The following is a 15181-nucleotide window of genomic DNA, read 5'->3' on the forward strand; positions in this document are numbered from 1 at the left end:
CACCGTGACTGCTTTGTGTCCTTTGTACGTTGTTTATTTGACTGCACTTTTATTTTTACTTTGTGTTTCTTTTCCAATCAGACAAGACTGCTGCTGAGAGGCAGAGAGGCATCTTTCCCTCCTGTTTTTCTGCTAGTGCCCACAGAGGGCGCTATGACTCCTAATAAGAGCCTCCTCCTCTATATTCCCAGCAAATACTTAGGAAGAGGATGCAGCCATCAGGCCAGAGATGATAAGATCACACTGTATTTTCTTCCAGAAGAAACACTAAGGGTATTGAACATGCACCCTTGAAATGAAATCAAATTGCTCATTCTGACATCAACTAAAATCTATATTTATCCTCATTTGTAACACCACAAGGAAATGGCTATCATTTACAGCAAATGCAGTCATTGGCAGGAAAGAAACCAAATCAGATGAAGCAAATTGCAGAGGCAGCGGTGAAGAGAATTATAAATTTGGTTTCCTCCGCTGTAATCTGGTCAATGCAAGGGAGCTTCTGCCTGACTTCAGCTCATTGTTATTCCCCCTCTTATTTCTCCCTTTATTTGTTCCCTGCATTCTCCTCTGAAGGTTAATTACTTATAGATAGTTAAGGATTACGGAGCAACAAAAAGCACCCAATTGATCTCTTCCCTGGCGTGCCCACCTCTGCAATGTCACACTCTTTACACATTGGGACAGAGCTCCGGCGATTATCTGTTCACATCAATCGATTCCTCTTCTTCATTTTCCCCCCTTGTTGTTCTCTTCCCTGCTTTCCTTTACCCCGTCTCTGTCACTCTTCCTTCTTTTCTCCCTCCCCCCTGCCAAATGCTCATTATTGAAAATGTGACTTTTCATAGCCTAGGCCGCCATTCCCGTTGTTGTTTCTCACCCGTCTAATTTGTTTGTATTTTTTCAGCCTCTCAAGTCAGTTGAGGGGCAAGGCGAGTCAATAGCTCAAGTTAAATAGGCTCCATCGATTGGGAGAGGGATTTAGCTGTTTACCAACTGTGGAGATGGGTCCGGGGCCACAGAGAAAGAGGGAGGCTGCCTGCGTGGAGCAAGTCACTAGTGACGAATGGTGCTCATTGGGAGACAATGGCCCTAAATGATGGAAAGGGAAGGGCTCAGCAGTGGAGGCTGGGGATACGGCGGTCCACGCTCCATCAGGCCTTAAGGCTGTGATCCGAGGCCGGCCAGGCCAGGCACCTTGAGCCTAGACATGAGGACTGATGGGATACAGCGTCACACTCAGGAGTAGAGTACAGGCTGCCCCTCCGGGACCGTTCCTCCAGCCTGTTATCTTGTCCTCCATCCTTAAACATGTAGTCCTTCACCAGAGCTACTCACCATCATTCCGCTTCCCACCACCGTTAGCTTTTCACCGTCTCTAGAGATTTCATAAGTGCTTGATGCAACCGTCTAGTCACACAAGCTAATGTACATCTATGCCCTGTGGACAAGATTTTAGTTTTCTAGCAAAAGCTCTTATTTCCTCTCTCTCCCTTCAAAATTATCAAGATGAGTATTCAAATGTGTCTCACAGTTTCTCAATTTGCTTCCAACTTCAGATGTTACATCCTTGACGACCTGCACTGTTCTCTGATCTGTTTGCCTTTACGCTAGTATGACGCACTCCCAAAGGGAAAGGTAGCCCACACCAAACAACAGGAATTCCACTCATGAAACTGCCATGAGTGCCTTCAATTATTCACATATTTACCCACTTGAAACATTTCTCACGCACATACAGAGGCATAGCCTCTGTACAGAGGCATAGAGGATGTTTTTTTTTTTTTTTTTTAACATAAAATAAATCAACAGTTTTGTGTTACTTTTTTGTGTAGTGTACATACAACTGCTTTGAAACCCCAGCAATTTCACAAAGAAAAAAGAAAAAAAAAAAAACACCACAAAGCAACAAAATAAACAGAAACATCTGAAAATTTATCGCAAGAAAACTACAAATGAAACCGGCAAAGAAAACCTGCAAAATGATTAGCATAAAATGTTAATATGAGTGAGGGGGACATGTCTCTCCCCGTTTCCTCTGTCTGCACATAGCAATTTCACATTGTTGAGAAAACTTCTTGAGTTGTTCTTCCTGCTGGATGTGAGCTCTGTGAGACTCTGATAATGGCTCCAGCACAACTGCAGTGCATCTGCACGCTGCTGGCTGGAAACTCTCCCCTAACTGAGGCTGTGGAACCCAACGCAGTTCTCTCCTCTGCCTCCCTCTGGTTAGCAAAACAACACTTGGACTTGCCACCTATTGGCTCATATTGTTGCACCCCGCCTCCCCAACTTTCCAACTCTTGTCTCTCTGGCATGGCTAACAGCTGCGAAGAGCAAGAAAGAGAGCGAGAGACAGAGGTGATATTGACCGCCAGCCAGCGGAGTTCGATAGCAGGCTCTGGAGTGTTTAAGGCAGCGCCCTGCAGCCAGGACTCAGGCTGTCTTTGTGCACTGTGGTGTAAAGCAAGTATCGATGAACTTGACAGCAGTTTAGCCCGCCTGAGATCCGCTACTCTCTGAGGACACTTCAAACACGCACTCCTGCCAGCCCAGGCCTTGTTTACCCTGCCTGCTAATGTACCTTGGAGCAGGGAATTCAGAAATATATGTATGGTCAATGGAGTAAATAAGTACAGTGGTCTGATTTTAGTTTCCTTTTCCCATCGATTGGAACAGTATGTTTAAATCATATAGTTAGTTTGTTAAAATATCATACTAATGCAGCATCAGTAGCTCATTAGTATTACACAAGGGTTAATATTTTCCTTGAGGGTGGATTTGCTTGGGCAGGAGCCAGAGAACTGCAGGGGGGGCATTACAGGTTGGAGAGGGTTAAGTGGAACAAATCAGAGACACTTAGAACCTGAGGAAAAATAAAGATGTAAAAATCTGTTGTATTCAGCCACAGTCAGGTAAACACCGCTGGCTAGCAGGTGTCAAGGTAAACACAAATAGCAGCAGGCGAAACAACAACCAGATGAAATAAATGGCTCCATTTGAACGAGCTGCACTCAGCGGCCCTGCGTGCTCGCAGCACCAAATGAGAGCAAGAGGTAAGTGAAAATGCTGAACTTCAACACTCACAAGTCCCAGCACATCACACACGGAAAGTTCACACAGCACACTCATGTTCACCAGCCTGGTCCTGGGATACTTTATATTAGGAGATACCCGACACATGAGAGGTGATGGATTTCACTCAGTGAGTCCAGCTAACTCCACATTTAGAGGCCAGAGGAAAGTAATTTTAAAGAGATAGTTCACCCATTTTGAAAATTCTGATGTTATTTTTCTTCCCCCTCTAGCTGTTCTGTAGGACAGTAGTGGTGCTATCTTCCTCTCATTGTTACTGAGTGCTGGATACTGGCTGGATGCTCCAAATGCTAACTGTTAGCCTCCTACCATTGAGCTGGACTTCCCCCCAGCTAATATTCTGAAAAATAACCTCTTTAATCCACTCAGTAAAGGTTTAACATCACTTTGCAAGTGTTGTTAAAATGTACATATAGCCACTCAGTGCACATAAACAATAGTTTTGCTCAAATGACTGCTTATAACTATTTTTCTTGTTATCAGCCTCCAGAAAGATCCGGTAACTTCTGGACTCCCTGTATCACTCCGCCTCAGAGGAGCAGCAGCCACCACAGAGACACAAGTAGATTGCTTGATTTTGCTATCATTGGTTTCCTTCATTAAACACATGTATGCATGTTGGAGGACAAAAATAACGACTTTCTCCAGAGTACTAAGAGACAGCTGGCATGTAATATTGTAGCTAGCTTCTTCTTTAACTCCACTTCCCTCTATCTAACAGGTTTCATGAACCTTTCAGACACCTGCCAGCCACCGTAGTACCTGAGGACCAGCACAGAGAGCTTAGACTACACAAGAAAATAGTGTTGCTGTTGATATTTTCTGGCTTTTCTGGCTGTAAGAAATCTGCTACACATGATCAAACTCAAACTTGTTTATTTAATAATTGTAGAGGAAGATGTCACCACTGTTGTCCTGCAGCTACAGGGGGAAGTGACATAATATCCAATTCTTCAAGATGAGTGAACTATCCCTTTAGCTCATAATTTGTCACTTATACATACCTGACAACAGAATTACATTTTTTGCAAAGGCTGACTCTGCAGCATATTAATTATAGAAAGAGAGACTCTTTATCATCACTGCGATTTAGCTTTCTAAGATGTCTTTACATTAAATGGTTTGCCTCATGCAGACTGCAGTTTCATCCATTCCTGCCATTTTCTTATCTAGGAAATAACATATACTGCAGTTACAATAAATGCTATTTCCTACAGGGTAAAGGTTGAGAACCGCTGCTTTATATATTGACCCTAAATAATGGCATCTTACCACCGTGTGTTGGGCCATATCTCTTGCATACAACTGACTCACGGTGCAGGACCTGACCTAGTGTGCCAGCCAACATTTCCCCCTCCGCTAGCATGTCTTGTTACCGCTTACATGACCCTTCAAGTTCTAAGGCATGGTGCCGGGGAAGGTAAAGGTTTCCATTAGCCCTGAGCCTGGACACTGAGTCATCCATGCTCTCTAACCTGTACTGAAGGACTGCGGGGCAGAGGTACAAACAAGAGGCTGTGCCTTTGCTTGACAGTTTTTTTTCAAAGAACCATGCTGTGAGGCTGATAATATTATTCCAAACCTGGCTGTCTGACCGAAAGTGACCTTATTCCTTTTCAGTGGAGCTGCTTGGTGGCCAGTGGTGCAATAGAAGCGGCTGTCTTTGGTTGTATCTGACAGCTCCCAGGTGTGAGTATGTGACTAAGAGAGTGCATGTTCAGCAAAACCCTTCTGGACAAATAAAGATTGTTAAAACATTTTGTTCATCTCAGTACTTACCGTGAATACGTATATAGGTTTGTTGGAGTGGCCACAATAGCTACCAGTATTCAGTTTGAGAGTTGTATTGCATATTTGTTTAACTGGATAGTAGAAAGAGATACATGCCTTAGATATTTTAGTAACATTTTCACATGTTGCCTAAACAGTAAAGAGGCGATAACTAATAACACTGTTCTGTAATGCACACATGATCAGAAAGCACTATGACTGTAGTCAAGCCATTAACTGCTTTCATTATACTGCATCTACATACATCTTCACCTCTTAACAGCCTGTTCTGAATATAAATGTGTGTGCTTGAGAGAGAAAGCGAGCTGTCCACTCCTCATCTTTATTTATTATCAGGTCCAGTGAACAGATTCAGCAGGCAGAAAGATCCATCCACATGAGCTGGGATTCAGACCTCAGCAGTCTCCTGAATAGATCAGGCCCTTAAAGGTTCTTAAGTGTTTTAGGTCACAGTATCAACATTTGACGTCTAAATATATCTTGGACACAACTGACTGTATCAGTTTAAGTACTGGATGTTGAAAATCATCCCAGTCATGCAGACCAGTGCTCTGGTCAGGCCACGGCTGCTGTCATGAAAACGTTTAACAAAACGATTAGTTGATCAACAGAACATTAACCATGTATGATTTTGATTAAACAAACACTTGCTGATTCTGGCTTCACTTAGATCACTAAGACGCTAAGTTTTACTCACTTTCCCCCGGTAATATAAAAAACAACAAGGCACACATTGTGATATCACACCCTCATCTGCCCCATATCTAGCTAGCATCAAACTGATGAATAATTAGATCATAATGATGTCGTCCCTACATACAGTACAATATGGGACCTAAGTATCAGCTTCCAATGGCTTCCCTACGTTGTCCCGATGTAGTCTGGAGGTTGTTTCAAAGTCAGGACTCCATAGTAAAATTCCGATGGAATGCCTACATTGGACCTACGTAGGCAAGATTGTTTTCCCGACGCTCAGCTGATTGTGATCTTAGATCTATAGCCTACGCTGGGCCAACACCTGTGAGCTGTCTTGGCAGTAGAGTGCAGACTTCTGTCAAGGTCGCAGCTCCTAGCCTCAGTGCCAACGTTCGGTCAATGCTGTCTTGACCCATTACCAACTGTCCCACCGGGTTTCGTGATGTTACGTGGATGTGTTTGTAAACCACAGCCCAGCTTGTGCTAATCCCTGCCCATTGCAACACCTCCTTGGGGCTGATTGGCCTGAGAAAGTACACTTCTCTGCTGGCCTATGACCAAGTCTTCTCTCCAAGTTTCATGGAAATCCATCCAACATGGATAGATCGGGTTATCCTGCAGAGGAACATTCAGACAGATGGACGAACAGACGGACAGGGGCGATCACATAACTGCTTGAGATTTCACCTCCTTAGTGAAATTAATACTTTTTGCTTTGTTTTGGCTGCTGGTCAGACTAAGGAGGCAGTCTGAAGACATCACTTTGGGCTCCGCTAACTTTCCATGAACATCATTCATTATTTTTGACTCTCCGTAAAACCCACCGATTAAAATGATGAACTAAAAAAAGAATTAAACAATTAATCTGCAATGAAAGTAATTATTAAGTGCGGTCCTAGATTCTATCCGCCCACAAGCTGCAGCACAAGAAGCCTCTTTCCAGTATATTCTTGATGACAGTCCATTAGGGACAGATTAGTAACTGGCTTGGCCTTAGTGAAGACAGGCTACCAGTATTGCAGCAGTGGACAATGTTGTCACCCTAAGAGCTGGTAGCTCAGATCTGATGCCACTGATGTCAGAAATAGCCTTCACGTCCGGCTGTTGAATTGCCCGAGCCCTTGAAAGCCATGTACCTAATCATTCAGCCTAAGTAACTTGTTGACGTGGGACTGTCCTCCAGCTGTCGGGGTGGGCCATCCTCTTGTCTCACCACTTAGATTTACTCACTGGAGGGAATGGCCATTACATCTCCTGTTATTATTTGCCATAAAAATGCGCTGAATGGCGACCAACTCTGAGGCGCTATAAAAAGCAGCGGGGTGTGAGATGGTGTCTGTGCGTCATCAATCAGACACAGCGGTGAAACATTGGGCCTCTCCACAGGGGACTGGAAATTGATTTTTCTATAAGTCTCAACGATTAGGGTGTGAAAGTGGGAGCAAGGGGAGAGAGGGGGTTGGATGAAAAGAGAGGGGCTGCTGGGATGGAGGAGGGATGAGGACGGGATGGGGTACCGTGAGAACACCGAAAAAGGCCAGGGGAAGACATGGGAAAAGAGAATGTTTTGCAGTGGCTGCTGATCTAATGTTTGTATTTTGTTTGTGTTTTTTTTTTTTTTTTTGTCTCAAATCTCTTGCCATGGTGGACTTGCTCCAGGGGGTTAGCTCCAGCCTGTCCCCATCAGGGATTCTCAAATGCAGAGCTTCAGGCGCTGCTTGGAAGAGTAAAAACAACATTCAGTAGTTATTGTTATGTAAAAACTCGCTCAGGTATGAAGTCATTGAATTGCCTCTGGAGCAGCATCCCAAAAGAAATGTTACATTTAACATTCGGTCGGTACACCGCAATCTAAAACAAGCTTATTGCTTAGCTCGACTCTATCCATTCAGGTTTGACTGAATAGTTTTGGAAGGGCTTTTGCTCGTCCGCAAGACAGCAAGTCCCTGGAAGCTGGGAAATGAGAAGAGGGGGGGGCAAAAGAAAAGAAAAGAGACTTTGTACTTAAAATTCAGCCTTCGAAGGATCCTTGAGCCTTGAAAATTGTGAGTCACGAGTCGAAAAGGTTTCACACGCACACCGTACAGTAGCTGCGTCCAGCCGGGCTCCGTGTTCTTATCTTCAATTCATCCACCGCACGTCATCCATACACAGAACTGCACTGTATGCTATGATTCAGTGCACTATTCTTATCGTAGCCTGGGTGTAGTGATGTTCTGAGGCATGCTGGTGCAGTGACCCCCCTCGCTTGTGTCTGTAATAAGCATAACTATATCTGACAAGGCCAGAGCTGTGGGAGGAGGGGGATTCTCGCCTCCTTTAGATAGGTTTCCTCCCTTCTGTTCTCTTGGCTTATTTCCACCAGCGGACAGCGGCTCCAAAACCTCCTCCTCTCCTCCTCCTAGCCACCTTTCCTTTCCTTTGCCTCATTGTTTGCTCAAGCATTTCTTTTACCCTGCGCTTTTAATTTTGCATCCCGGGGCATTTCACATCAACGGGCAAATGAGTAAACTGGTAAAACCTTTCGTGGCTTCAGAGGAGAAGAGGCAACGGGAAGGGATTAGAGAGCGAAAGAATGCCTCTTATGGAATACAGGCCCACCACTTCTCCTCTATACATTCCTGTGATAATACTTCTGAAAGCTCCGGGGGTTGGATAACATGAAACGGACACACGGATGAATGAATTTCATTTACTACCCCCACACTGCTTTTTGAGTCAATCTTGTGTCTAGAGAAATAATGTGCAAGCGGCCATTATCTCACGAAGGGGCCGCCGGAGCGCGAGGGGCATCTTTTGCCTGACTGACTTTCATTTACAAAGTAGCGATGTTACTTTTGTGCGGGGAAATGAGATAGCACTGCAGCAGACAGTGGGCTATATTATCCCGCTTGCACACTCTCCTCTGTCTTTTTTTTTTTTTTTTTTTCCCCTTTATCAGCGGCTTTTTCCCCACATTGTTCATCAGCCCCCGAGACACAAAAAGCCCGTCTCCCAGGATCAATTAGTCACTTCCAGGGAGTTGTGGAGCGGAGAGGGAGCTGAGGAGACAAAAGCCACGGCCATGTTGGCGTCGCAGTGAGGTGATAAAGTGACACGGTCTTCCTTCCAGGCCATTAATGTGACAAGCGGGCCTTGTGCGGAGAAGGTGGGCCTGACAGGGGAGTGGTGCCCCGCCAGGACACCAAGAGGGCTCTTAAAAGAGCAGTGGCTTTCTTTGACACACTTTTTTTTTTCTCTACATCTTTACTCCTCTCTCTCCCTCTCTCTGGCTCTTTTCTTCCAGTCTGCCTCCTCTCTTTCTCAGTCTTTTTTTTTTTTTTTTTTATAACTCCATCTCTGTCCTCTCCCCGGAGCCTTTTCCTCTCAATCTCTCCCTCCATCCCCCTCTTCCTTAAAAGCTGTCTCTCTCTAAAGCTCCTCAGGTCTCCCTCACCCCTCCAAATTTCCCCTTTCATCCTCTCTGACTCTGCTGCAGCCTCCTCCGCGCTCTCCGTTGCCGCTTCCCTCCTCGCTTCCCTCTGTCTTTGAATATCACTCATCTCAGTCTTCGATTCACCTTGCCTCCGTCTCCCGCTCCTCCTCAGTCTGTTCACTCTCTCTGCAAGGCTATCGAACGTGACACTGCCAAAGCAAAAGCAGTGAGCTGGCGCACAGAGTCACAGCAGGACACAGGCCCACCCAAACACAGAGGGGGTAAACATGGCCTATTTATAGCATGTTGTCGCTTGGCCTTATGAAGCCAAAAGCAGCATAGTTTTCTGTGCAGGACTGGGAGATATCAGGAGCAGAGGAGAGGGAGAGCCCTGCTTCATTATGCTCAACAGACTCGGGAAGGGGTGGGTGTAAACGTGTGCTGCTCTCAGCACATTTTCACCATGTCACCTCATTTGTCAAGTGCTATGACCGGAGACGTAGCGGTAAATAAAAAGTTGGTTAACTTTGACTTCCAGTCTGGGAGCATCATAATTCAAACAACCATCCAATGTTCATGAAAATTAATGACATTTTCCAAGTGTATAGGTTGCTTTCTGTGTGGTAATCCTCTTTACCCGCAGGTTTGGTTTTTCTCAAAATGTGCAGGATGGACTCACAGCCCAAAGATATAGCCTCGACCGAAACAGAGAGAGGACTGGCTTTGATTTGCACTGCTTGTTTGTACGTAAACAAATCCACAGACGAGTACAGGTGCTGTCAAGTCCCACGGCGCCCGGCGAGGTGCGCAGCATCAGCTGCTGCTGGAGCTTCTGCACTCCTGGAGCAATCAAAATTACCACAGCATTCATCAATGTATTATCAAGAAAAATAGTCCCATACTATTATTATACATTTATGCTCCAGTAGTCTTTGCAGAGCGTAGCTATATTCCCAGGGCCCTGTATTCCCTCAGTGTAAATTTTTCATGCTCCATTTTCAAACCCCATTTCAGATATTATTTACTGAACCTGTACGTGGCACATTATGCATTTTGTTTTAATATAACACAGGGCATGGACGAAAATTATTATTCTTTTTATGTTGAGGCAATGTAGGATTGTGTATTTGGCTAATGTTTCATGCTACACTGAGGCCGACCTGACACAAACTTTGGTCCTGTTTTGTGATGTTACAGTGTGCTTGAATAAGAGAGATGCTGAGAGAACACATGACTGAGGAAAATGTTTCAGTTTGAAAACTAGAAAGCACTCAGTAGTGTGCATAACTCCGCCAACACCATGCTGTTGCCAAGACATGCCACTTCCACATGTCGGATAGTCACCAAATTTAATCACACACACGCCACCACATTCACCTTTTGGCCAGTTGCTGTGAAAAGTGAGTCAGTTCTTCTTCTTCCAAGTCACTTGACCGACCTTTCCACAAAGTTTCATAAGGTTGCGTGGATCCGTTTGGACGGTGCATGTGGAGTTGTGCCCACTGCCATGCCACCCTTTGGCCAAACAGTGTGAAAAGTGAATCATTTCTTCCATGACACTTGCAAATCCATTCAGAACTTTTAGAGATATTACTGCTAACAATCAAACAAGCAGACAGACAGCCAACTGCACTGGCTGAGGTAAAAATACACTGATGGACCATGGGGCTTGTCTTTACTGGGATCACACTGCTGTGCCCAAAACGTCGTGGCATTGCCAAAACCTCCTAAATTTCCCGTCAGTGTGGCAACACAGATTTGTAAGCTGAGTCTGCTTGTGACAAACATCATTTTTTTTGTCATTCCTACAGTATTTTAGCCTTTGCAATTACACACATTGTGATATGAATGCTGACCAAGCGAGCATCAGTCAATACAAGGTGAGCAAGCTCATTACCGGGCAAACAAATTCCACACACACAAAAAAATGCATTGCTAATCTAGCTCAAAGAGGTAGTTACTGAACTCATTTGTTGGCATTTTTCCCGGCACAGATGAGTCACCAGCATTACAGAGCTGTACTTGACAGCAGGTGAACAAGGATCAGCAGGTATGAAGAGGGCTACAGCTGTGGGTGGCTTCTTGGTTCCATTATACAGTTTGTATTATGACAATGTCATGTTACCTCTTACACATGTATTTTTGTAGAACGAGTGATGAGTCATCTTTGAGGCAATGATCTACTTTCCGTTTTTTGTTTTCATTTATGAGACCCTATCGTCAGAGTTTACGTTAACTTAATTGTGCTTACTGTAATTTCTGTATGAATCAATGGAATCGGTGTTTTAGACTTCAGTGATAAGGACGTTTACCAATAAGTTTGTAAGGCTGCCTACTGTCATTTCTGTCTTTCCAGCCGTGAAATGTAAAGAAGGATGCCGCTTCATTTGTATGCACTTTATGTGTGTGTTAAATCTACCATTAGTGTGAAATGTGAAGTGTGTGTCTATGAATGGACGGCCTTTACTTAAAAATGGCCCGTCAAACATTGGTTCCCAATTGGAGAAATTGGTTGAACAGGGGGCTGAATCGTGCAGTTCTGCTTGGCATGTCCACCTCAGTGAATAAAAACTGTTATTTCTGCTTTTATGGGACTTATTCAGCGTATGACTATTCTAGGCCCGCGGCGTTGGTCTTCAGAATGTGTGAAGTGAGGGGAAGGAAGATGGAATGGCACACAAACACTGCCCCTGCCCTCCGTGTCTCCTCCGATCAGCCCTTCCTCCTGGAAAACTTCAGCGCCAGGACTTGATGGGGACTGAGTTTGACCCCGCCGCCCTTTGTCCTGCAAGCGAGACAGCGGACGGCTCGACCTGCGTCTCAAGGTACAGCTCTAATGCCGCGGCTTTTTGCTGAGAGTGGAGGGTCATGCAGTGGATGTCTATCGAAAATTCACGGATGCACTTTGTCAACACAAAATGCAGTTAAGAATTTGACCCAGGCCTGGAAAGCCGACTTTGTCTGAAAGGTGCGCTATACAGGACTGCCAAGAGTTGATTAAAGTCTGGCCTGTTTCAACACAGCTGACAGAAAAAAACTTGGAATGAGCAATTTGCAGTTTTCCATATTTTTTTCATGTTTTGATTTTTTTTTTCAGGATACTTTGGTGGTCATTTTTTTTTATGTCATTTAATTTTTAATATGTAATAGTCATTAAAAAAATCATTTTCAGGTAGTTTTTTTGCTACCTTAATGCTAATTTTTTTCTAAATAAACTTTTTCTAAAAAAATTTTTATGACTTTTTTTTTGTTTTGTTTTGTTTTGTTTGTTTTTATGTATGGGGGCTAATTTGCTAATCACCTCTTTGCCATGCTTTTGAAAGAAATCATGGATTTGCGCAGATTTCACACGGTTAAACCAAACACAAAATTCCTCAAACTAAGGCCTAGAACCTGTAACGTTAACTTATGCACAAATACACAAAAAACCTATTTTGAGCCCTCATCAGTGCTGACTGGCCTTGACTGTAGTGGTTGAGGCATCAATATCATGTTCCAAAGTAAACCACATGGCACATCTATTTTTATTTTGTAACTGTGTTTTCAACTGTCTATTTTTATTGCTGCCAGAATGCCAAAGGTACATTTCCATTATAGAAAATGTAATGGACTGTAAAGTATTCTTGTCTTTATCTTCTCTTTAAGGGGAAACATCACTATTTGCATTGACAGTACATGCATAAAGGTGCCACTGGTGTAATCCTATGCACTGCAGCCCCAACAGCAAATTTCTCAGCTACTTCTATTCACCATTAACTAGTACAGTACACACACACACACACACATGCACATTCTGTCTCCTCCGCCCCCTTTACGCTGGCGTGACAGCTTTGTCACAAAGATGAATTCATCGTCAGCACTGCAGCCAAAACAAGTAATTTGATTGCCCCGACCACAAATTAAGTTAGTGTGATTCAATTTTCGATTTGGGCTTCTCCTGCAGCCATACATCAAGGGAGACATATTTCATTACACAGCGAAACCACAGGCAAGCAGGCAGCGGTGGCCCACTCCCTCAATAGGAAAACATCATGGGAGTATTATGGCATTTACTCAATACTGCACCTGGTCCGGTAATGCCGGTGGTGGCATTGGTGCCACTGGTGGGCTTGTTAACCGCTGGCCCACACAGCCAGACACAGTTCAGCCCTCACGTTTAGCCTATTTAGATAGCCGCAAACTAAACTGTGACAGCATGCTGGCGGGCCCGGCCCTGCAAATTAAATGACAAGACCATAAAGCTGCTGCTCAGCTTCCATGTTCTCACTCTCTTATCTCCCCCTCTTCTACCGTCACACACACTTCTCCTCCAGCAGGGGTTCCCAGTCGTGCTGTGGAGGGCCAGACTCTGCGGGTTTCACTCCAACCAAACAGTGATTTCATTGATTAGTTCCTCCTCTCTGGTTGAAGATGTGCTAATCAGTGAAATGACCCAGTGCAGTTGCTGGGCTAGAACCCTGCAGACTCTCAGGCCTCTGCATGCTTAGAGACCCCGACTTTACAGTGTGTGTGTGTCCGTTCCTGTTTGTTCCCTTGTTAGGATTCTGATACGATCACACTATCTCCTACTTTCTCTCCCCCCCTCCCCTCTTCCTCCTCCTCTTCCTCAAGGTTTCTCGGTGGGTTCGTGTCTAGTAAATGGCTTTGAAGACAGAGTGCTCAATCAGTGACTGCTGCCTCCTCCTCCGCCCCTTCCGTCTCCCTCACAATGGAGCCGAAAGCTTTCTAATTAAACTGCAGGCTGTTCCTCAAGGTAAGCAGAGTTTGAAAGCTGTGAAGTGAATATGCACCACTTTGCCATTAATCCAAATGAATATCATTGATGTGGCACAGAAACATCGTGTTCCTAATTTAGCCTTTCTTTAATGTTATCGACAGCGGATTTTGTCCCCTTGTGATTTTTTTTTTTTTTTGTGTGTGTATTTTGCAAATTATCTTGCTGCTATAGATGAACCCTAACAGAGAAATGTCCTTGAAATGATAGCAGCCGATTAAATGCTCAATTGGAGTTATCTGAAGTGAAAGCATTTGATGGTTCTGGTATTATTCTCTACACAACTTTGCAAAGTAAACTGTGATTGTCGTACAGCACATTAGCCGAAAGATGCTTTGTGATCAGATCTGTTTTTATTTTGTCTCTATCTTTGATACCAAGGCTGTGTTCACATGAGCGTTTCTGCAAGAAAAACATACTATCCCAATAGCGATGCATTCACCGTGTCAATACAGTCATTAGAAATTCTGCCAATTCCACTGCATCAATCTGCCAAAAGAAATAAACAGAATGAATTACTCTGACTTCAGCCTGGATCAATACCAAATGTTCTGAATCAATTCATTGACGCTGCTTAAAGGAGAGGTTGACTGTTATGGTGATTTAAAAAAAAATGCTAAAATGAAGATTTTTTTTGTCTGTAAAGGTTTGTTGTCTCGTTCTACATTTCAAAAGAAAAAGGACAGCCTGATAGTGTTGCATGTGTTTATTCGTGCGTATAAAATTTTGGCTAAGAGTCCTGAATCATGTCATTGACTCGCGGTTTACAAACTCAAATAGAATCAAATCACATCAAACAAAGAAAATTTGTTATTAAATGGCATTGCCAATTAGTGAATCATAACTTGAATTGAATCAATGTTAAGCCAAAGATTCATTCCACTATATCACATGTATTTCATTGAAATACATGATAGATGACACTGACTGACAGAGTGCAGTGCACGGAAATCTCACTGCCTGCTCCATCAAAAACATGAAAATAGCTTAAAGCAAAACTGAGCTTTGGTATTGTGTTGGGTTGTCTAGTTCCCTGGGTGCTATATGAGTCCACATGCTGGTGAAATATCCTCAGTAGTCACTCCATGCTCCCCTGGGCTGCTTGTCAATAATGCTGTATTTCTGTCTTCCATAGCACCACCAAACTTTTGGTACATAAATGAACTTGAACTAAGCAGATTATGCCAACTGAAAAAAAAAGTCCCAGTACCCATTTTTTGAGGAAATTAAACAGCCCTTTTCATATTATTTTCCAATTTAAATTGGGAAGTAGATCCGGCAGGTAGCATCTACAGGACACATCTGGAAAGTAACCTTGCACCAAGAAAAGACCTGATAGACTGTCAAAAAATAATTGTAGTTATACTGGAACAAAATGGGTACCAGGACTTGTTGTTTTTATGTTGGCA

At 43.8% G+C, this 15181-nt stretch overlaps 1 protein-coding gene across 2 annotated transcripts in view; it reads left to right on the plus strand.

The window, feature by feature from the left end:
• The first annotated feature begins 11780 nt into the window (after nucleotides 1-11780).
• Nucleotides 11781-15181, plus strand: part of tafa5l (TAFA chemokine like family member 5, like) — a 63829-nt gene continuing 60428 nt past the window's right edge. For both annotated transcript variants that reach the window (XM_030054855.1, XM_030054856.1), the window contains exons 1-2: nucleotides 11781-11823; nucleotides 13610-13751. In XM_030054855.1, coding sequence (XP_029910715.1) covers nucleotides 13637-13751 — 115 coding nt within the window. In that variant the 5' untranslated portion in view covers nucleotides 11781-11823; nucleotides 13610-13636. The remainder of the gene's footprint in view (nucleotides 11824-13609; nucleotides 13752-15181) is intronic.

The sequence above is a fragment of the Myripristis murdjan genome, chromosome 7 (genome assembly GCF_902150065.1).
Source record: "Myripristis murdjan chromosome 7, fMyrMur1.1, whole genome shotgun sequence".
NCBI classification, from domain to species: Eukaryota; Metazoa; Chordata; class Actinopteri; order Holocentriformes; family Holocentridae; genus Myripristis; species Myripristis murdjan.